This window comes from Pagrus pagrus (genome assembly GCF_965226575.1).
Source record: "Pagrus pagrus genome assembly, chromosome: 3".
In the NCBI taxonomy this organism is placed as follows: Eukaryota; Metazoa; Chordata; class Actinopteri; order Spariformes; family Sparidae; genus Pagrus; species Pagrus pagrus.
In genome coordinates, this window is record NC_140187.1 from 31906900 (window position 1) to 31930342 (window position 23443).

The window sequence follows — 23443 nt, forward strand, 5'->3', positions numbered from 1 at the left end:
GCTTTCCAGTTCACATTTGTATCTACTTATCGCTACAAAAACATGGTTGAACCGGTTTGTTTGCTTCTGTTCAGTGTGCTGGCCTCTGAATAAGACCTATATATCTTGTTTGCAGCTGTAAGCTCCATGAGAAGGGATCTGTATGGCTTTCATCAATGAGATCAGAAATGTGATGGGTCAAATAAGACTTAAGATTACAGTATAGCACCGCACTTGTTAGTGTGATAGTCTTTTTGTATTCTCCTCTGCAATTAGAGCATTAAATCCCTCTTATAAACGCACTTTGGTTCTGCTTTTTAGTTCATATTGGGACCAGACAGAGCATGGAATAGCATTTCTTTATTAGTCAGCTTTTGTGGTTGTCCTTAAAAAGGGCTAGTTGTGTCCAAGTATGATGGTGAGGTAAGGTCAGTGTCCTCACTCCCTCACTCAGCCTGTTTTTTCATTCACAACATCAGAGTAGTCCCTCTTAATCCCACCCTTTAATAGGCTCTGTTCTAACCATTGACTGCAGCTCATTTCCTTCAGTTTTAAAGGGGAAATTTGGATGATGTCATTCTGAAGTGGGAATCAATTAACCTGCTGAAAGCTGTGGAAGGTTTAGCTCTCAGTTTGTGTGTGTGTGTGTGTGTGTGTGTGTGTGTGTGTGTGTGTGTGTGTGTGTGTGCGTGCGTGCGTGCGTGCGTGCGTGCGTGCGTGCGTGCGTGCGTGCGTGCGTCTGTGTAACTCGCTCAGGCACACACTCTTACAGGATGCATGAAGGATGTCTTTACTTTGTGAGTGTTTTATGGATGAGATGCACTGTAATTATTTCCATGGGGAATATGTTTTCAGTCTTTGACTCTCTGCCTTTTAATTAAAACAGGATATTTAATCGCCTTGCATTTAAACCCCAGGTAATGACTGTGAGAAATATTTACTTAAAGCCATAACCCATCACTCCTTTATGTTTGTGTGTCTATAATGAACTGACATGTTCATTCACAGTGCTGTGTGGTTTTGCAGCAGTATAAATCAGGCAACAGTCCGAACAACAGCAAACCCACTGGGAAAATCTTGTGTGTTTTTGCATTGAGGTTCTTTCTAATTCTGGGTAGACATTATACATGTTAAAGAAGCACTCCACCAATTTCACACATGAAGATTAGTTTACTAGTCATGCTTGTATAATGTCCTGCGGCTCTGGAGGGAGTCCGTAGAAATGACATGAGTAGCACTACTACTCCTGCAAACTATGGTCATCATGTTTGAAAGATATTTGTGTATAACCAGTCAGAGAAGGTCTGATGAAAAGTGCAAATGAGTTGAGATGCATTTTTTTAGTTTGACTCAGACCAGAGACTACAAGTCAGGATATCTCAGCTTTTGCTGTATCAGTTATGACCGTTATAATTTCAATCCATGTCCTTTAAATACCCTCCCAACTAATTTTGTTGTCAAGCTGAAATTCCACATTCAGTTTGAGGGGTGCTGTGCTGCCTGATCTGGCCATTGAACGATCAGTTGGATGACTGGAATGTCAGAAATGTTGGCTGTCTTGCTTTGTGACAAGTTCTGTGGCTAATGTCAGTAGACTGAGACTGTGCTTTAAATAAAACTTAGCTTCACTGCAAAACAGATCTTCCCAGGCATCCACAGGAACATCTTTTTTCATTTTCTTCTTAATTTTCAAACTGCAATTGATTATTCACTAATTACTGTTACTAGGTCTGTTAAATTTCTCACATTGCAGTTTACAATTCAAAATTAACTACTTGAAATTCATAATAATGGATCTAAAACTTGATTTTCACAAAGAAAAGTAAAACCAGCTTCACAATTCTAGTGTATAACAGAGTTTGTCACCTGAAATGGCAACTGTCGCTGGCAGACTGCAGCTAGCTAACTTATGCTAATGCCAACACTAAAACTCTGAGAGAGATTAGTTTTCAACAAAAAAGGCTGTTATAGGGTCTTGTAAACATGATGATTACATACATGACAATGTGCTAAAGGAATAAGGCTAAAGCTAGGTAAAACAGTCAGTAACTCTTAGCCTCTCACTGATACACTCCCACACATGGATCTTTTAAGGGAAAATTTGGATATAGCGTCATACTGTAGGCAGTGCCCCGCTCATTCCAATGAAAGTTGCTCAGTGGCACAGGAAGCCGCAGTAAGCTAGACTTCCTGGGTATAGCATTACCCAGTTCTTCTACATAATGGGGCCCATACAGGATAGACACTAGATACTTCAGCCGGCCAAGCTGGCTGACTTCTGGTTTAGCAATTTAATTGGAGATAAAATCATTTAATTATGCGGCTGTTCCTTTCCACATGTTATTGGACCAAATAGATCAAATTATGAAAGATAAAAGACAAATGAACCTAAGCTGTAACCTCACAAAAAATACTTTTACTAATAATAACATTATTAAATATAATACTACTTGCCCTTGGAAGGAACAGGTTACTTCTATTGGTAGTAAGCTAGTTAGTGGCATGCTAGTCCCCTATTTGCAGTTTACTTAAAAATCAGATACGTTTTTTTTCAGTCAATTCCATTTTTTCAGTTTTGTTCTTCTTTGCTGTTGGAATTTTGCTTTTGGAAAGGTTAATAATAAAACAATACCACCCTTTAAAATCTTAAGATATAAGTCTCATCAGAGATCCATGGCCACCTCCTCAACAACAAGAAATCTAAAACGTCACAGATTTACCCTGCTGGAATTGCTAGCTACAAACACTTGTATTAAGCATCGAGAGATGGAAAATGTTGAACTATTGTACCAGATGCTTAAAATTAGCTTACATGGGAGAAATTATCGTATATGTGGCATAACTATGAGAACAAATATGCTTAAATGTGTAATTTTACAGAACACGTATGCCTGTATAAAATAATATAGGCTTACTGGTGCATCCTAAACAACTTGACTTGAACACAGCAATCCTTAGTGAAGTTCAAGCTCCTCCTGCAAGTCACAAATGCGTGTTGGGCAGCAGGAGGAGAACAACCATGTTCACGAATCAAGTTAATCATGTAATAATTGCCTAAACCAAGCATGATTGGCTGGTCGCGTGAGACATAGGATCCATACTTTGCTATCGTGATTATGCCAGGAAATTAATTAAAACGAAACAGCAAAGACTGAGACCAAGAGTAATGCAACCATCACAAAATGTCTTTATTTAGCATACAAATATGATAATTATCATACATCTGGCTATGATGAAGCCAAGCTTCCTTTCATGTTCTGGTTTCTTGTAAGAGTGATTAAAATGTTGATTGATGTTGTGTGAGGCAATGTAATGCACAGGATAAATAAAGTGTACAGTACCCAGGCTAGAGTCCATGTGAACAACTGTGATAAAGAGAGTTAGTTAGATAGTGTGATATGTGCAGTAATAGAACCAGCAAGTTAAAAACATCTTTTCAGTAAGTGCTTCATGTCTTTCCCTTTCTGCTAAATAATTTCTCCCTGTGTACTCGACCTAATTGCACTATAAAAATGTTTAACATTTTGATCATTTCTGTTTCCACCACTTTACTCTCACATTAGTGTCCTGTGGTCCAAAGAGTCAAGGCCCTGACATTTGCACTTGTTACTGGTGGTTTCTTGTAATGGTAGTAATTTAGGAATCTGGATAAAAACATCACTTAAACACTTACTGTAACTGTAACCGAGGAGCAGATGGTGTTTTGTGTCTTGAAGTCAGTAGGATAAATTATACAGGCAATCTGGTGGTGTATGTATAACACACACAGACACACACACATACACGCACACGCACACACGCACACATGCACACACACACACACACACACACACACACACACACACACACACACGCACACGCACACGCACACACACCCACTCTTCTTTTTTTTTCATTCCTTCCAGTATCAGACAGCAAGTTCCCCAAGGAGGCCTTCTCCATCAGTGCCACAGATGAAGCTGCCAATGCAGTGGAGGAGCAGGAAGACGTGGATGAGTGTCAGCTCTATTTGGGCCAGCTGTGCCAGCACACATGCACTAACATCCGGGGCTCCTATCGCTGTGGCTGCCACCAGAGCTACATCTTGCAGCAGGACGGACACTCCTGTGCACCAGGTACTGAAACTCACCATGGACGGTTGCTTCACACATGAACTCTCTGACTTAAATCAAGAATTTGACCAAAAAATAAACCGGGTAAGCTCCACGATTGAAGAGCCCCAGGAAGAGGCCCAGCTCACTTTATTGTTAAACAGGATTATGTGGCATGTAAACATTGGCATCCCAAATTAAACTAAACATTAATGCATTAAGAAGCCAACGAAAACATAACAGTGATCAGTACTTGTCTTTACTGTTTTTTTAGGGCCTGAGCAACGAGTGGTGTGAAGGCCCTCTTGAAGTGCAAGGAATCATCCTTCTTTCTTTCTTTCTTTCTTTCTTTCTTTCTTTCTTAACATTATGCGTTTTCATTGAAGGCCGTGGCCGTGGCGGCATGGCAAAGGCTGATGTGGCACCATTAAACAGGAAATTGCTATAATTCCACTGTACATAGTGGAATCTGGCCCAAACTTCACATGTTTGGTAAGAGTCCCAGCCTGAAGACATTGATATGCCAATATTCTGTTACAGTTATAGCGCCACCTAGTGGCAACAGGAAATTACACTTTTCTGCCCCTGTGGCTAGTTTGACGTACATGCATGAATTTTGGTGCACATATCTATCACATCTACATCTACAAAAAACTCTCTTGGTGCCACTACCTCAACATAAAAGGAAGTCAGCCATTGTTAATTCTTCTGCTCAGTGATTTGCACTTACTGTATTTTGACAAACTCCTCCTACAGCCTTAACCCGATCAACTTCAAATTTTCACTGGTCAATCTTTACACTTTTGTGATGAAAAGTTATTAAAAGCTTGAGTTTTTGTTGAATGCAGGGCCAGGGCGGCGCATTGACTATCAATGATTCACCATAAAACAGGAAGCTGTTGTAACTCAACTGTACATGATTGAGTCTGCACCAAACTTCACATGTTTGAGAGAGTCCTGTTCTGAACATAAGTACATGCCAAAATTTGCTTACAGTCACAGTGTCCCCTAGTGGCATTAGGAAATGACATTTTTTAAACAATGACATCCTCCTCCTGGCCGGATGACCACAACCACCTCAAACATGCTGAGAAAACACTTTAAGGAGAAATTCACCATGTTTTATGTGGATATCCCAATCAGTGTTGATGGTAAATATAGTTAATTGAGTCAATACATTCCTCAGTGTGTGGTATCTTGAAAGAGAAAGTTGGGGTATTGGAGTTTTTCTGCTTGTACAGCCTGCCTACATGTACCAGGATGCATTGCATGCAACCTGATGCTCCACCCCCTAATACCTCCCATACCTGCCCAGCACGTGGAGATGGGCAGGTTTGGGATTTTAAATGGGGAAATAAACTTTTCCATGATATTCAAATCTTTTGAGATGCACCTGTATCTATAATCATGGTCAAAAGTTTAAATACACTTGGAAAGAACATGTACAGTCATGGTCAAAAGTTTAAATACACTTGGAAAGAACATGTACAGTCATGGTCAAAAGTTTACATAAATGTGTCAACATGCAGTCAACATACAGAACAACATGACAGTCTTGAGATCCAGTGATTTCTACAACTCTCACTTTTTCTGTGATGGAATGAGTGGAACACTACTACTTTGTCACAAAAAACATTCATGAGGTTTGGTTTAGATATGAATTTATTATGAATGCTGAGCACCTTAGACTTTCCCATTGTACTGTTTGTGGCTGAGTCTAATGTGTGTATCAAACAAGCCCTATGTAATATTATCAACCCTGCTTTAATTTTGATTGGACTGGGAAGCCTCTTAGTCAGACCTGTATCTTCAGAGACAGAGTTATAAAATTACCCCAAACACACCAGGACATCGTCTTGAGGACATCAAAGAATCCAAGACCAAAAGGCAAGACGGTTTATTGTAGGACAGAGCACCAACCTATTTGATAACATAATAACAATTCAACCTCTTCAGACATTGCCATGGAGACAGATGTCAATGTGTCAATACATAGATATATGTTATGCATAACATTTCAAACTGAATTAATAATGTTTATCATGGATTTCTGAATATGTGATATCCTGTAAATTCATGTATTTGATATTTGGTATCATTGAGAAGCTTAGAGTGCCACCTAGTCAAATCTGTAAACCTCAACCCCTTAAGAGACATTGATAATGATTTAACAAGATTTAAGTTAAACTCAAGTATGATAGGTGACACAAGGGAGGAGTGACATGTCACCTCTGACGACATCACACGTTACTTCCCAGTCTCAAGACTCCTTTTAAAGAAAAGATGATGATCTCGTCTTTAGCCTACAGCAAAAAGACAAAAGACTAGAGCTTACAACAGAGGAGTCTCTCTTCACCTCTACACCTATTTAATTGGGCCCAGAAAAGTCACCACTGCAAGCAGGGATGAACGGGCCCTCCCTGCTACTGAGTCATTAAAGGGTACCCCAGGGACTTAATACTTGACTTCCATAAAGTTGGGGGTCTCCATTTAGAGAACATATAAAGATGGTCAAAGCTGAAGCAGAGATGTATTATTGTTGTGTTTTTGTGGCGTACAGTATTTGCAATGTATTCAGCAGAGATTCTCTTAAATTGTCAATCTAAAGGAAACACACTTAAAAGCTGTTGCCATGGCTGTGTTGCTATATAACTGACCTCCCAGCTAAATCGTCTCCTGATTGACCTGTGTTTGTTTGGTTGCACTACACTCTGTGTATTTATGGTCATTTTACTATGACTTTATGGTCATTTTACTACTACTATTTTACTAACAGATTTTATCATCATACTTGTGGCACTTGAGTACGAGCCATTTTGAACAGGCTCATCAAAATTCCCCAAAACATCAAATGGGAGATGATTCATTCACAGAACTCTCGCTGCTCTATAAGAGTTTAATAACAAAAACATCCAGCATGGGTCAAATTATGTCTTTTCATTAGGAAATAATTATACTATTATTATGTGGAGTATTACTCTGAATTGATTTCATATTTCAGGAACATGTGAGTCAACCTCCTGATTTTGTGTATGAAGTGTTGTCCTTTTTTTTATTGTCATGGTTTCTGTTGTGTTTCCAATGTGCAGTGAGTCCTGATGAAGACAACAGAGTCAAAGAGGACAGTCTTGCTTTGGTCCCAACACAAACTACTGCTACCACCACAACAACCAGTACAACCATTACCAGCCCTGCACGCCTCGAGCCTTGTACAGGTAATGCCAGTATTACACCACAATTCATATCAATCACTGTGACCAGGAGTCACCACAGACAGTCACACCTGAATGATAAACACTCACATTTGCAGCATCTGTGCATTCATATTAACAACACAAATTTGAATATATTTAATGTTTCAGGCACAAGTTTATACATGATTAAAGTCAGTCAGTGATGAATAAGACCATTTTGTGTGAAATAAACCTCACTGTAGATGCAAATCCAAATGTTGTTGCTAAAACAAAGGTCCCTTCTTATGCAGCAACATCAGCTAAATAGCTTTTAAAAATGAACATCCAAAATCTAACTCTGAATCTATAATTTAACTCTGGCACTTCTTCTGCTTACAAAATGAGGTTCCAAGAACATTTTAGCCTGAAGAATATTTATGATGCTAATGATGCAAAACTTTAAAATGATGATAACCCCCCCCCCCCCCCCCATGACAGGGCCCAGGGTACTGAGTTACACTTTCCCCTCACTGTTACAGCCTCAATTAAAGGGTAACTAATGTGTGATTTTACACACATAAGTGTTCTTACAGGTCTTGTGGATTTTGAAAACGATATAGGTGACCTTTTTGTAAACTAAGAAGGCATTGTGCTGATTAACCAAAACTGCATTACTAGCTGTCTAAAGCAGAGCTGCCCAAAGTTGGGCCTGCGGTCCAAAGCTGGCCAGCCATAGGGTCTGATTTGGCCAGCCGGATGTTTCATGTCAAAAAAATAGAAGTTGTAATTTGAAAACATTATAACATAAGTCAAATGCAGTATTATTTGTTTGCTGAAAAAATGCTCTTCAAATATGTAGGATCCCTATTATTAATCATTTTACACTATCTGAGCATGGCAAAGGAAGATGGTCAATGAAAGAAATTTGGGATCCTAGTACCATTTTGCATCTTAACAAAGCATTACAATAAGGGTTTCTGGTCCATGCCCAATCAAGTATCAGTTTAGACCCTCCAAGCATGGGCGTCGCACCCATTAAACATGTACCACAATACCAGGTACCACTTTTTAAAGTGATTAGTCTGAACCCCCGTCCCTCCACTTTTCCTATTTTGAAAATCCGTCAGTCTATCCCCTCAGGGCACTTTTCAGAGCACTGCGTCTTTGCTTCATTAGCTTTTAAATCCATTCCGCTTGCTAATTGCGAGAATGCCCAGTTTAATGAAACCCCACACCACATTTTCACTGCTACCTTGCACAGAAGCAGATTGACACACAAACTGATGCATTATTATGGATCCTTATGATCTTCTCACAAGACGCCCTACTCCACCTCTGATTGGTTGGCGTTGTTGGTTGCGTTTTCTATGCTTGACTCTAACTGTTAACTCATACACAGTAGATCTGGTAATGTCTGTTTTCAGTGCCTCATAAGTTGTAGTTTTGCAGGTAAACACACCGTTTTCTTTGGCCTCTCTTCCAGTCTTCTGCAGGTCCTCTCGGATCACTCATTCTCTAGAGCAGCTCTTCACCTAGTAGTGTCTCTGTAGAGTGGACAGGCAGGCTAGCAGCGGCTGCCCTGCCACTGCTCCACCACCCAGCCTGTCGGCTAAAAAGTATCATTACAACATATGTAATATTGCAGTCATAACTTCACTTTTTATTACCTGGCAGTTTAATTTGCCACCATTTTTTACTTATTATTCAAGCGATTATAAATTAGTCATTGAGTCAATTTACATACTACTACTACTACTTTAGCTTTTTAATATATTCAAATATATGATCTGATGCACTTTCTCTCGATGAAATTGTAAAATTTAGGCCCACCAATAATTTTTCTCATGCTACTATAGCCAGATCGAACCACCTGTTAAAATGCACCAGAATACATAATATGACAAATACCCTGTCAAGTGGCCCTCACTCTTTACGGTTTAAACTGCAGCTTCCCCCACTTGAAAAGGCAGCTTGCTTCAGAAGATTGGACTGGAATTCACTCAATGACCAAGCTTTCTTTCTTTTCTTTCTTTTATTTGAAAGTTGCCTAGGCCAATAACAGGTGAAACACCTTAAACACAAACACAAATAGAAGGTCAAGAGAAATGTACCCAAAGAATCCATAATCAATCAACATAACCCAAAATCAACTACTTAATTTTTAAGGTACTAGAAATCAATCTTGAAAATAAGTGGAAACTACCCATACTTACTGTAAACCCCCAAAATGAATTAAACACATTTTAAAGCACTATCTAATGTTAATTTTAACCTTACAAACTTTGTCAGCTTTTAACTCCTGTAAATACACACATCATTCTTTATCAAATTACTTTTAGCTTGAATACTTTTTAAAAATACACCACCTTATTAACTGTGCTTTCAACCCACATGATATTAAATACATAACATTTTAACTTGCATCTTAATCACATAACTTATTCAATACTTTACATTTTAACCTGAATTTCATTACATAATTAGTTCACAGCCCACAACCCAATGCAAGCAGCACAGACACATAACTGAAAGCTCACCGGCTCCTTCTTCACATAGACTTTATACAAATAAACAAAAATTTTAGGAGACAACCCTGAAACCTTCGATAACATTTCCCCACCCACATTTTAATCGCCTTCTAAGCCCATGCCTCCAAGGGACAAATTTTGGCCACCCCTGGTCCAAAGGTAGCTGGGAGCAGGGATCTGGGTTTTCCTTTATACATTATTGTAGGAATATGAAACATGATTTGTAGAGTTTGCGCTCCAATATGCACTTCCTGCTGTGAGACTCATCTTTGTGGATTCCTCCCTTTGCTAAGGTTGTTTGGTACAGCTTTATGTGTAATGGGTGACAAGTTTTATGGTGAAGTCTACAAGCAGTGGCTGGTGTCTCCAGCCTAGAGCCCAGTAGGCCGGATACATCTGTTGAACACATCACCTCTGCTTTTATTGAAACAAAGCTGAAAGGTTGAGCTGAGAGGGGCTAACATTTGGTTTCTAAGTGCCATCTGACTGAGCTGAGGCGAATAACTCCCTTAGTAGTGAAAACTGGGACAGTTGACTATCTGCATGCCTGTTAAGTGATGAACTGTTCAGTCATAATTGATCTGCTATGTTTATGTTGCTGCAGCCTCATGAGCTGAATCCTGATCAAGTAGGAGGAGATCAGCAGTGCAAACTGTCAAGCTGCTCGAGTCTGTACTCTAGGCTCCAACAAAAGCCCTGCTCCTTCAAAGTGTCTCTGATTGTTGGTTATAAGAGTCTCATGATCAATGTATCCAGCGGCCTTCCAACACTTCACCACCACAGAGCTTAAGTAGTGAATGTGTTGGTGGTTGTGGGGAAACAGTTCCTGGTCCATGCCTTCTTTTGTGACAGGGCTATTGAGCTGTTAAATAGAGAGAATTGATTCTGTTGTGTTAAAAGTGATGGCTCATGAGAGGCTCCTTCCTGCCGGGAGGGATGATCAGTGTGAGGGTATGAAGGCAGGGTCCACAGGATCCTCGGGGAGCATGACAACTGGGCAATGAAATAGCAGGACAGCAGAGAATCAACACAAGGATGAGGAATTTAAGATATTATGATTAATTGACTGTTGTGGAGGTGTAGTTGTGTGGAGTCCTCAGATGATTGTTATCATACTGCTCATATTTTTGTCTCTCGCAGAAAATGGTCCTTGCAGTCAGCAGTGTACAACAGTGGCAGGCAGCGCCCGCTGTTCCTGCTTCCCAGGGTTCTCACTGATGACAGATGGACACATGTGTGAAGGTAAAAGCTGCCGCTCCTTCTTGATGTCGTACTGTTGGCAGTAATTGGAGCGATTCACAATGCTTGTATGTATCCCTTAAGCTGTCTCCCTCAAGCAGGATTTGCACAAGGTTACAAACAACCCAACACAATCAACAATAGCACTCACTGCCATATAAATGAACAACAACAAACACATACAGCCTTGACAACAGAACAAAAGTGCATTGGAGCAGTTTGTCCAGAGACCGGGACACTTTTTAATTGAATGCAGTCACTCATGAAGGAGGAAAATGCAGGTCTTGTGATACTAAACAATACATCGACTGATTGGGCTCCCATTTCCTGGTGGTGAAGGCTGTTGCCTTGAGCATTAGTCAACCATAGCCAATTACTCAGTGGCAGCTATAGCTGCAAAAACAAATACTACACATAGTATCTGCTTCCTTAGCTACCTTCTTTCGTAAAGCTCTTTGTGATAGCTTTACACAGCAGTGACACCTATAACAGGGGAAGGTCAGAACTCACAACTGCAGTTTGTTGCATGTTAAATGACAATAATAAATTGTGTGCTGCCTGGTACTTGCAAATGTGTGAAGAAACACAGCGTAAAACAATTGACTGTATCATATCCACATAAACTTTTGATAGTTTCCACCTTCCCTACTATGTCTGAAGCTCTCAAGCTGGTTTGTTCCCCTTTAAGACATAAATCACGGGTCACAAATACTGCATGTTGCTTCATTTAAAAAAAAAAAAAGACTACATATTGTCCTTAAACAGCTGGGAACTGTAGTTTTTTTCAGAAATTTAACTAAAACATGAAAAAACAGTTTATTTATTGGGGACTATTTTCTGCTGCAGATTAATACACATTGAGTTCAATAGTATTGCTGGCAGTAGGACAGTGTATGCAGGATCAGAATAAACTACAGTCTGTTTTAGGGCGTTCACAATATCAGATTTTCACTAGATGATTATCGTGGCCAGAAGAATTCAATATTATCGTGATATGTATGGAAATTCTGGGAGGTGGAGAGAAAATCTATGAAAGAGGCTCTGGACCAGATGCAGGACCAACAGAGGCACCAGCTGGGTTCCCCTACGCAGGAACAGCAGATGCGTCAGCCAGGTCCCCTGATGCATGAACAGCAGAGCAACACCCGCAACCCCCAACACTGGAGCAGCAGAGGCTCTTATAGAAGAGAGAAAAAGCTCTTAATAGCAGACAGACAGGCACAGTTAGTAACTAGTTGATGGACCAACACATTCTCATCTCAAAAAACTGAATAGGTCGATTGCCAGTGACTACCAAAATGACACAAAGTACCATTTACAAAACAAAATGATGGTTGCTGCGTACCAGCAACAAGCTTACAGGACCTTGATTTTACACTAGCAGTTTGGTTCAAAAGATTCCATACATAACTTAAGTGAAATTATGTGCGTGACGTCACTTTTCTACATTAGTAGGTTAAAATTTCCCAATATTTACTTTTAGCTTCACACTGGACATGAACAGCGGTCTCCTGGATGAAAGTCCTGTACTTGTTTAACCTGACCGTCCACTGAGACGTCTTGCTTATGCAGACTATCGCTCTTTATACTACTTCACCTAACTTCCTCCTTTGCTGCCGTAATAATCACTATGGCCACTAGAGGTCACTGCCTAACAAGAAATGTCAATGTGATATGTAATAGGCTGCTGTCACAGTTGACCTATATGGTAGTTTTTCTGATGAGGATTGGCTGGGTGACCATAGTGGAGCAAAAGAGACAGATATTTGTGTCTATGTATGTGGAGACCAAAACCAAGCTTAGCGAGAGCATGTCTTGGACCTACATTCTTCAAGTGGCCAAAACATGGCTCCCAATTAATGCGAATGTAACTCAATAATTGAAAGGTAAATAATAACATGCTCCTCAGAGGATTTTGTCCAACCAGAAATACCACAAATTGCCAGTAGGTGTTAATGGTACACCGTATACGATGTAGTTTGGTTTGATCTCATCCATCAGAATTTCTTTGAGAAATATCATGAAGATAGTTTCAGTATGAATCTGAATTCTAATGTTTTGCTGTGGAAAGGTTCGGAATGCAACAACACCTGCCTGAGTCTTGCTTACACAGTGTTTACTGTAGTATTTGTTGATGTATAAGCTGATAATATACTCAGATGGCACTTTATTAAGTACATTTAACTAAAACCAATGAAGTCTAATAAACAGTCCTTCCTTCATAAAGGTCTGTCGAATTTAATTGCATAATACTGAGTTGTTTCTGGTCTCTTTAGACTGCTTTCATTGATATAAATATTGATTGATATAACATATTACTGCTATTTAAGATATCATTGATCCAAAGAGGCAACTCTGAAAGTTAGTGTAGTTACTTAAAGAGCCATCTACGTAACTGTTCTCTATGTAAAATAACAAAAAAAAGCATCCGCATACAAGTTATCATTTCAAACAGCCCCCAAGATAGACCATCGACATTAAACCACTCCCCAGCAGAGATTGTCATTGTTACTGTGCCAAAGACCATTTTGACCATGATTGGGCTTGCAGTAATGCATTTGCTATATACTCACTATAGTAGTTAATAAATTAAAATCCATGAATTTGAAACAGGGAGAAAACTGGGCAGCAATTTTGCTTTGTGAAAAAATATGATGCATGGTTCACCTCTGGAATTCAAAATAAACCAGCTCGTTGTGTTGTTTTGTACAAATACCATCTTATACCACGTGTGCTCTTGAGTGTATAAGATGTAGGAAGGGTAGAAAGTGAGGCATAGACACGCACTACAAGTGCAGTCCTCGCTAAATTCATTTTATCTGCCAGTCAGCAGACGGGATAATACTTCTGAATGCATGAGCACTACATAAGAGTTAGTGTTTTGCCTCCTATCACTCCATTCAGTGAGGGGAGTTCGCTCCAAAACTGTTCCCACATGTGAAGCTGTGGGTGGGCAACTGTCTGTTTGGTATGGAATGAACCAAGGCAAACAGCACGACAAGATGAGGGTCGGGTATTTGATGGAGATGTCAGCAGACGTTGAAATACACTTGAGGACAGGATGTTGTGGATATGTCAACCTGACCGTGAAACCAAAGTAAAGCTTTAACACCTACGATGATTGCATAGAGTAATCTGACATTTGTTTTGCAAATCTAAGCACTTCTATCTGAAATCCGGATGTGATTAATCCAATATCATGACTGTGTGATTCACAGGTTTACAGGCTTAATAAAGCTGCTCCTCTCTCTCTGGGGTTTTTAACTGCACATGAATGTGAATGAAAGTAAGATTTAAACAAACAGTTGTTCCCATTGTAATTTTTGTGTGAGTAAGCAAGGATCCAGCACAGGGTGGCTCTATACACAACCTGAATAGTAAATGTGTGGGGCAGACAGTTAATCAGCGCCCCAGCATTATTTCTGCTTACCGTCAGGCTGTGAATTCATATTCTAAGTTTCCCAGGCACACGCAGAAGAACAGACACACACACGCGCACGCACACACACACACACACACACACACACACACACACACACACACAGCGCACTGACAATCTACATTCATACAGTACATCATAGTGGTTTATAGCTTTAACAGATGTGGTTGCCACCGTCACCTGTTTATGAAAATTAACTCTGAGGACCAAACTTTTTGTTTGGCATTCCTCAAAATAGTGCATTCCAAACTGTATAATATCTCATGATAAATAACTATATATAGAGAGTAATGTATTTATTGTGTTAGGATATCTTTTAAGAAGTCAATACAGGTGCATGTAATAATATCCCCCTCACAAACACACACACACACACGCACACATGTACCTACGGGAGACAGGCACTCCCTGTCTCCCCTAATTTGCTCTCCTCAAAGATGCAGCGCAGGACAACATCTGACCTGCATCAGCCATGAACAGTTCTGGCTGATCCGTCTCCATTGAAAGTGGTTGTTTTCTGATGATAGACAATGATAGTTGCCTAGCAACCAAATGCATCTCCCAGTGCGCAAAAAAGTATCAATTACACTGCGGCAAAATCTGTGTAGTGACCGCTGAATCTGTATACAGTGACTGTATATGACCGCCTGTGGCCAAAATAGGTCAAAATAATAACATTTTCTTTGCCTTTTGTGCAATTCATATAAAAACGATTTTTAAATGAAACTTTAGGAAAAGTCAGGTACCAGCAGCATGGTCATTTTTAATTCAACAAAGTTACAGCACATATACGTTTGGGAAGGTTAAAAAGACCATCACCGCTGTTCTAGTGTTAATAAAAGTACAGGCAAATTGGAGACAATGAAACTGATGAAAAAAAAAAGGGCTACAGTTGGCGCAGACCTTAGCTCCAGGGGAAACTGATTCCAGTGGTGGGCTGCATTATGGCTACAAGTCATTACACCATGTTTAGTTTTAACTGTGGGTACCACATGCTGACCAGTCCCTGAAGGTCTGAGAGGCCTGCCTGGCTTGTACTGAGTAAACATATCTGCTGTAGACTGTATTTTGGGCCCAGAATATTGAACAACTTACAATATGAACTTCTTTGTGCTATATCGTAGGCAACTGGTCGTGTTTTTGTTTCTTGAAGACGTTCAACTAGCCAACCCTCCTGTCTCAAACCAAATATGCAATTAAGCCGAGGCTGACTTCATCCACCTCAGCTTGAACTTTTTCTTTGAAAGAACAAGAGGGTGTGTGTTTGCTTCTGTGCCTAATGGTACTGCATCTCAGACACCTCCCGGTGCACAGCCTCCTCTGGGGCCCAAAAGCATAAAAAATACTTGATGTGGAAATGTGTGTAAATTTACGGAAATGTTGACCCATGCGACGTACATTTTAAAGGCAAGGGGAATTGGCGGCGGTGATGGTGAGGTATTGAATAGAAGCCAGATGCTCCACATTAAATGTAAAAGGCATTATTCTACACATAATGATGCAGCTCACACTTGATTTCACTTAAAATCCCCTCACAATTGTTATTATTATTATTATTATATCATAAACATTCAAACCAGCAGTTTGTTTATGCTTGCGCTTATAGTGAAGGATAACCTTTTTCATAAAACACTTCCAATTGTAAAAGATAAAAGCCAACTTAAATCTTAAATCAGTACTTAACCTGTACTGTCGCACATCACATTCACCACCCCCAGAGCACAGCGGAGAGGACTGGATTGTTTGGTGGCTAACTGTTGCTTATTGTTGAAGAAATCCAAGATTACATCAAACAGGGTTAAAGAATGAATACTGTAGATATATATAACCAAATATGATTTTAGTTTTCACACTGAAACAGAGTGGTGGCTGCCACACACCTGCTACATCTTAACTTCCTGCCCATATGGATTGTATTTATTATCAACGTTACCCTCCATATCCTCATTATGATCCCTAATCATAATGCAGACCCAGTTCACCATAGCAGAAGTTAATAAACAAATAGTGTTCTCTTATCAAACTTCAATTTCCAAATGCTGTAAACATATGAATACTGCGGTGCCACTTGCATTGCGTGCCTTATGCTGCATGATGGATGCAGTCTTTTACAGTCCTCACACTGCTGAAGGACAACTTGAATTAAAAAATTAATTTCATGTGTTTCATAGCCTCCACTTCACCCACAAACACCTTGTTTTTTTTCTGTCAGAAAAAAATGTCTTTGTCTTCCTCTCAGTTGTGACCATGGTTTACTGTGTTGATCAGTGGCTCATTTGCATGCATTAGCATTCACCAGGCACTTTGCATTGACCATTTATGGTTGAATGTGGGTGTGGAATGGGCGGGATAAGGGGTGCACATCTCCTAGTTGATATGGTATTTATAAAAGGAAATTGTGCACTGTTGGGCGCCAGGTTTTATAAATCAGAATAACTTTTGGTGTGCGTACATTTCCTCTTGCACAAAGATTTGTGGATTCTCGGCAGAGTTTTATAAATGATGCCTCTGGTCTCTTGATGGAATTCTTCCAAAACTGCTATCTCTTCTCTCTGTTATCTGAGTCCACATTTGTATTTTTAATAAAAAAGAATCTTTGTTTCCACCCTGTATTGGATCATTTCACTCCTCACAACTGTGAAATGTGCCTACTCCTGGGGGCCATTCATGGAATGTAGGGACCTTGAGGCAATAGGCACTTTTTCCTTCTATTTTTATTTTTTCCCTTTTTGAATGACGCACTGGAAATAATGCTGTCCACCAGAGTGGAGGGAGAAGGCGACTTTCCCCACCATTAGCAATACACAAAATTTGGAAACAGTCCCGTCCATTGCTAGGCTTGACAGGGAGCAGGGCCCAAAGGACCGGGCAGACTCAGCCCTTGGTGTGGTTTGCCCCTGGAAATAATCCTCCTTACAACGAAGACAACAGATGTCTCTCGTTTGGGGAATAAACCGGGACATTTGCAAAGGAGGGCCCTGAAACAAGCATATGTCACCACTGCGTGTTGGGCATGAATCCTGCAGACTCTCCAGAGTGTTACACAATGTCAAAAGTAGAAATTGTTCATTTGAGTGAGTAAGAAGAATGTGTTTGCCGCAGATCCACAGAGGCTTCATATAATACAATAAACCATGTTGTGTTCTGTGAGAGGCGATGCTTGTTTAGTTTTCAGAGGTAAAAAACCTTACAGGAAATGCGCTGCAGGACGTTCCTCGCACACCAGGTAAAAAGTCAGATCAGTGTTTCTCCTCCCCCTGCTCTCTGTTGGAAGCTGTTGGAAGGCATGCAGTTCATTCAAATTCCCTGTAGCAAAAGCTTTGAAAGTCGAGAAAGGCATTTCAGCAAGGGACAGATACATAGGCAACACAGGACAATATGTCCCCCCTGTTTCTGCCTTTTGTTTTTCAGCCCAGGCTCCGTCATGCAGATTTGTAAAAGCCCTTTTGTCAGGTTCCCTGTGGAATGTGACATATTTTGGGGTGATCTTCACATCTGGATGACTGTCACACTCCTGCACACAAAAACACAGACATACACAATAATCCTAGTCCAATGCTATCAGCGCATCCAGCTAATCAGCCATGTACTGCGATGCATGATAAGGGAATGCAGCAGTTTGATAAAGATGAGCCACAACAGAGCAACGATCCACTGTCTCGGCATGAGCCCATGAGTGTCATAAATCAACAGTGCCTGTTTACTGGCTGCTGTGCTGTCTGACTGGTAAAGATTCAAGGGTTTGCAACTGGGTATTTTATTTCATACAAACATGTATAGAAAGCAAAATATCATCTAGCTTCTGCCAAGACCTGATATTTTAAATTTTACTTGTATTAACTGTATTTACAAAGCAGTCACTGACCAAAGTTGGTATAATGGCCAGCCAAACAGCTCTCCAGGACACATTCTGTCAGGATAATTTGTCCAGTATCAGTGGCACGAAGAACAATCAAAAACAAAATCATTTTTCTATAGGTTCAATACTACCAATGACCTCTTTCACATTACACAGTAAATAGTAATTTGATCCACTTTTGATGTAAAATGATTGGTTAGTGCAGTTTTATTCTTCAAAACCCCTGAAAACAAAACACAGTCTGTCCTTAGTTTGTAAGTGAGTGTTACCAATGTCCTGTGCCACCCTCTGGTCAGCCAACTCAGCTTTGAGGCTAAAGAGCATTTATGATTACATCCAAAGACACTTGTTTTCTTTCTTATATTAAGAGAAAAAATGTCCACAATGAATGAATTCAAAAACCACTTTCACATAATTTTCACTGCATAAATGTTGCTTTCAGCCAAATCAGTTAGTGTTGTGGTGTTGTGTTTTAAAGTAAGACTTTGATTCTGAGAGTATCATCACAGCTTCCCAGCTAGTTATTTTCATGCATGCAAATGCAAAACATTTGACATGCCTCAAACTCTTTAATGTAAAAATGACTTAATTTGCTAGTTTCTTTGGTATTTTTTTGCTGACGTCCATCTTCTGCTGACTCACTGAGCTTCATCGCGCTGACAATCAGAGAACAATTACATAGAGGTCCTGTTCATCATTGACCTCTGAGAGGCTGCCTCTCCCCGTCATTTCACACACAGTCTCCCTTGTTCTTCTCCCACAGATGTGGACGAGTGTACCACCAACACCCACAGCTGTCGGCCCAGAGAGCACTGTGTGAACACAGTGGGTTCATTTGTATGTGAGCAGCATGCCACTTGTCCTGCAGGCTACCACCTGAGGAACAGTGTTTGCAAGGGTGAGTTCATTGTTCCTGAAGTATTTCATTAAGGCAATTTACTCAGCAGTCATTTCCAGAGCCCCTAAAGTAGTCACTGGAAATGCTGATGATTAGATTACAGTAAATTATAAAAAGTCATGAGATGCAAACTCTGGTCTGCCAGCCTGGCCTCCACACACTTAATTTTCACCTCACCACACTTGCTTCATTGGCGCTGAATCATTGGCACTTAAATCATGCATTGCAGATGATTTCAGTATGGATACTGGGCCGCAATACATCCAGCTAAGGCCAGAGTACTCGTTCAAAGTTAGGTGCAGCTCTAATGTTGTGAGGTTCCAAACATTACTTTAAGTGTATTTCTACTTGGCCGAGGATCATGTTTGTGTTAGAGTGTGTCCAACACCCCTGGCTCAAACTGAGGCTCTGTGTAATATATGCTCATGCATGCACACACTATTAAGCTATTCTGGTCCTGAAGTTTGGCATCACACACCCTCTATTGCGCTTCTAATTGTACCACCAAAAACAAGAATAATTTCTCCTTAAAGGGTCCCTATAGAGCACCCACATAGGACTGCAGGGTAGTACATCATAGTGTGGAGGTTATTGGAGTGTCCTAGCATTATTGATGGCAGTCAGTTGTTTACAAAGAGGCTCTTTAACTGGAACAGGATATATTTAGTCAGCTCAGAGTCACCTTCACTAGCTGTTTAGATGAATACAATCAACATCACTGACAGAAAAATCTACATAAATAATCAGAGTAATGTGTTGAAACCAGTCAGAGAGGTTTATGGATTATTTACAATAATTTTCATTCTGAGATTCCTACCATACTGTGCGTGTTGTCATTGGGGATAGACTGGTTAGTGGCCTGGCTGCATATCAGGGCGGACAGTCAGCATTTTCACAATTATCAGTGTCTGTGTTTTTTTGTGTGTCCGATTGCTGATAAAATAAATTCACTTGAAAGTGCAATACTTAATACTTAAACTCAATTAAATCACTTTCAATTTCAGCAATCACTTTAATTTATGTTGAACCAAACCTTAAAACTTTCTTAAAAGTAAGAAAAATTTAAAGCAACATTATATAACATGTTTACCTTAAAATAACGACTCCAAAATCATTTTGATGGTAAAGTGTCTTGAAATATGGTAAATGGCGTCTGTCACAGCCACTCTGCACCCCTATAACTTGTTTCTGCACTATGTAACATCAGTGAGAGCCTAGCATCATAGCTTAACATACATGTTTACAGTTTTCAACACATAACATTTTTATGACGTAATGATTTTTGTTTGTAGTTAACACCAACATTAGGTCTGACAAATTGTGACAGACCTGGGATTGTATTGATTGTACTGTGGTCAACACTGGTTTTGCACCAAGAAACTGTAGGGGGCGTCAAATCACCAATGTCATAATAATGTTGCTTTAATTTAAACCTTCCTTTAAACCTCAGTTTACTTTTTACACTAAACCTAGATCATATTAAATTATGTTGCACCAAAACTTTAAACTAAACAGTATTCATTTTATTTACTTTAAATTTACACTTGAGGAGGTTTAACCTTTTAAAAATGGCTGTCTTTTAGAGTGGATCGAACAAAATAAATTCCTCAAAAAAGTTGGACAGACTCAACCCAACTGAGTTTGAAGATGCTGCTGAATTTCTGTTGAGATACAGTAGCTGTTCAGCAAGGAAAATGTTATGGAGCTGATACGCATACTCCATACACATGTGCTAGCTTGGCTTGACTCATATTGACTCGGCATATCAGCCCAGCAAGGCAGGGATTTGTGTCTCTATTACAGTAAAACAAGGCTACATGCTTGTGTGTTTTGAAGTAATGACACGCTTGAAGATGTTAAAAAGTTGTAAGTAAGTAATTAGTTAATTTTATATTGCAACGGGCCTGTCCTTGGCTGTGGATAACGGTCAGTCTAGTGGCTGTTAATATTCTTCCTACCTACAGCAGCCTATGATTAAAGAATCCGTGCTAACAAAGCACTGTTAATTTGGTCCACTTATTCGGTAAAACACACATTTAATTTCTTATAAATTCTACACAATAAAAGTCCCCTGTCATTTTGTTATTTAAAAGCTTTTATTTTTGTACACCCATGACTGCACTTCCAGACATAAAGAGAACTCTTTTCATATGGGGAGGAAATCAACAATCTTGCCGAGCGGTTCACAGAGAACAATCTACTACTCAACATCAGCAAAACCAAAAACTTGATTGTTGATTTTAGAAAAAAGGAGGCAAGACACACACCCATGTCCAGCATGTACATTTATTTTAAGTTGGGTAGCATCTTCATGTTGATTGATCTTTGTTTAATTTTGTTTTACATCACTAAACTTGGTTTTACACTTATTTATTTTGAACTGTGCAACAGAGCTGTGCTTAATTTTAAATCTGGAATTTGCTCATTCTAAATCTAGTTTTACTTAACTTTGTCTGGAGTCACCACTCAGTGTCCCACCCACAACACTAACTGATTGGTTACATGTCACAGTTATTATAGTAACCTATCAGAACTGAATAATCGAAATCTTCAAAGTGACAAGTCTCTAGAAAGGAAAAACATGTGGAGGAGTGAAAGTTTAAAGTAGCAGAAAATGGAAATACTGAAATAAAGTACCTCAAAATTGTAAGGTAAGTACTTAAGTAAACTATACGTCATTAGATGCCAGCACTGGCTTTTATACATTATGACACCAAGATTTGTAATTAAGATTTGTATATTAAAAATAACACATTCTTGATCCCCAGTGGTCATGACTTCATTAAGATGCATGCTAATGTATTTTTTGGCCCCAGTGTTGATATTTTTGTTTGAACAGATGCATAGTGTGGTAAGATAATCAGTCAGAGAGGCAGCATCCCACCACCGTTACAGCACTTTTAAGCTCTGTGACTTATATCATGAGCACTTGGCACCAGGGAGAACTAAACAATATAGCTAGATAATGAAGGTAATATTAAGTCGACCAATCCAACAGGGGAATGACTAATTAGCTGCATGAAAGAAAGGAGATATCTCTGCTTTGACGTTGTTCATGTCTCCCTCTGATGATTATTGGTCGAGGAAAACCCAAATTGAGACCGTCTGCTCATGTGCCACAAGACCCAATATACAGTAATGTGAACTCCTGAGAAACAGGCTTGCAGCACAAAAAGAACAAATCTTTCATTTACACTCTTGTCCATGGCTCCTGAGATTCAATTCATTAAAGAACTGTTGTCCAACTTCTCTTAACTGAGAGTTGGAGCAAATTATATGTTTATGGGAGGAGAATTCTTCTTCAAGTTAAACACTGACACAGTGAAAGTTTGAATTTCTGGGACGCTGCATGTTTTTTTTTCTGTGCTTGAGCCACAGTGCCACCTACTGTGATGTTAACGTGCTGAAAGCTCAGACTGAAGCTCAGAGAGTTTACCACACATTTAAACTCTTTATAATATAAAGTGTGGATTATTTTGTCAAGATGCCTCATTTAATCTATGTTTCTCTGTTCTTTTTTCCAGACATTGATGAATGTGTCCTGCAAACCCATAACTGTGAAATGGGCTTTGTGTGTGAGAACACAGCGGGCTCTTTCCTATGTAATCCCAAGCAAAAATGTATCAGCGGCTTCACACAGGACTCCCACGGCAACTGTATCGGTGAGAGACTGTCGATGCTGCTCTCTGCTGGCTAATGAAAGCTTACAACACATGACCATTAAATAACCAATAGAGAGTCAAGCCAAATCAAACAGCTTCAGTGCTCCTTGTGCTGCTACAACTGACACTATGAGAGCGGTAGGAGTAAAGCAAAAAGATAAAGTTGTGCGTCGGACAGCTGTACAATGAGCTAAAACTCACTATAAAGCTTTGTAAAGCCAAAGGGATCAACAGATTGAGCACTGATAATTCTCTGTAGGTTCTTCACACCAGATACACCTTTCACATTTGATGGATTACTATTAAATAGCTGTCCAATGTAAAACCTATTAACCTATTCTAAAAAATATTGATTATATCATTAGTTCAATTACAGAAGCCCTGAGGGACAAGTGAAGGATTTTTTTTTTTTCTGGTGACCCATTTTCAAAGTCCATGAGTTGTTTTATCTCCTGAATTTATGACTTGAGAACTGATGACAAAAAACTGTTTTGTCAGGATAATCTGTTTAAGTTGCTTAATTATTTTTCCATATGTGAAAACATGAAAAAAAAGAATTTCAGAGGTAATTTTTT

The 23443-nt window shown here is 39.6% G+C and overlaps 1 protein-coding gene across 1 annotated transcript in view; it reads left to right on the forward strand.

Moving 5' to 3' along the window:
• The window catches only part of fbln2 (fibulin 2), an 87635-nt gene that overhangs the window by 43439 nt on the left and 20753 nt on the right, over window positions 1-23443 (forward strand). Inside the window, exons 6-10 of the mRNA XM_084347815.1 lie at window positions 3885-4094; window positions 7160-7285; window positions 10912-11013; window positions 19072-19206; window positions 22731-22868. Coding sequence (XP_084203941.1) covers window positions 3885-4094; window positions 7160-7285; window positions 10912-11013; window positions 19072-19206; window positions 22731-22868 — 711 coding nt within the window. The remainder of the gene's footprint in view (window positions 1-3884; window positions 4095-7159; window positions 7286-10911; window positions 11014-19071; window positions 19207-22730; window positions 22869-23443) is intronic.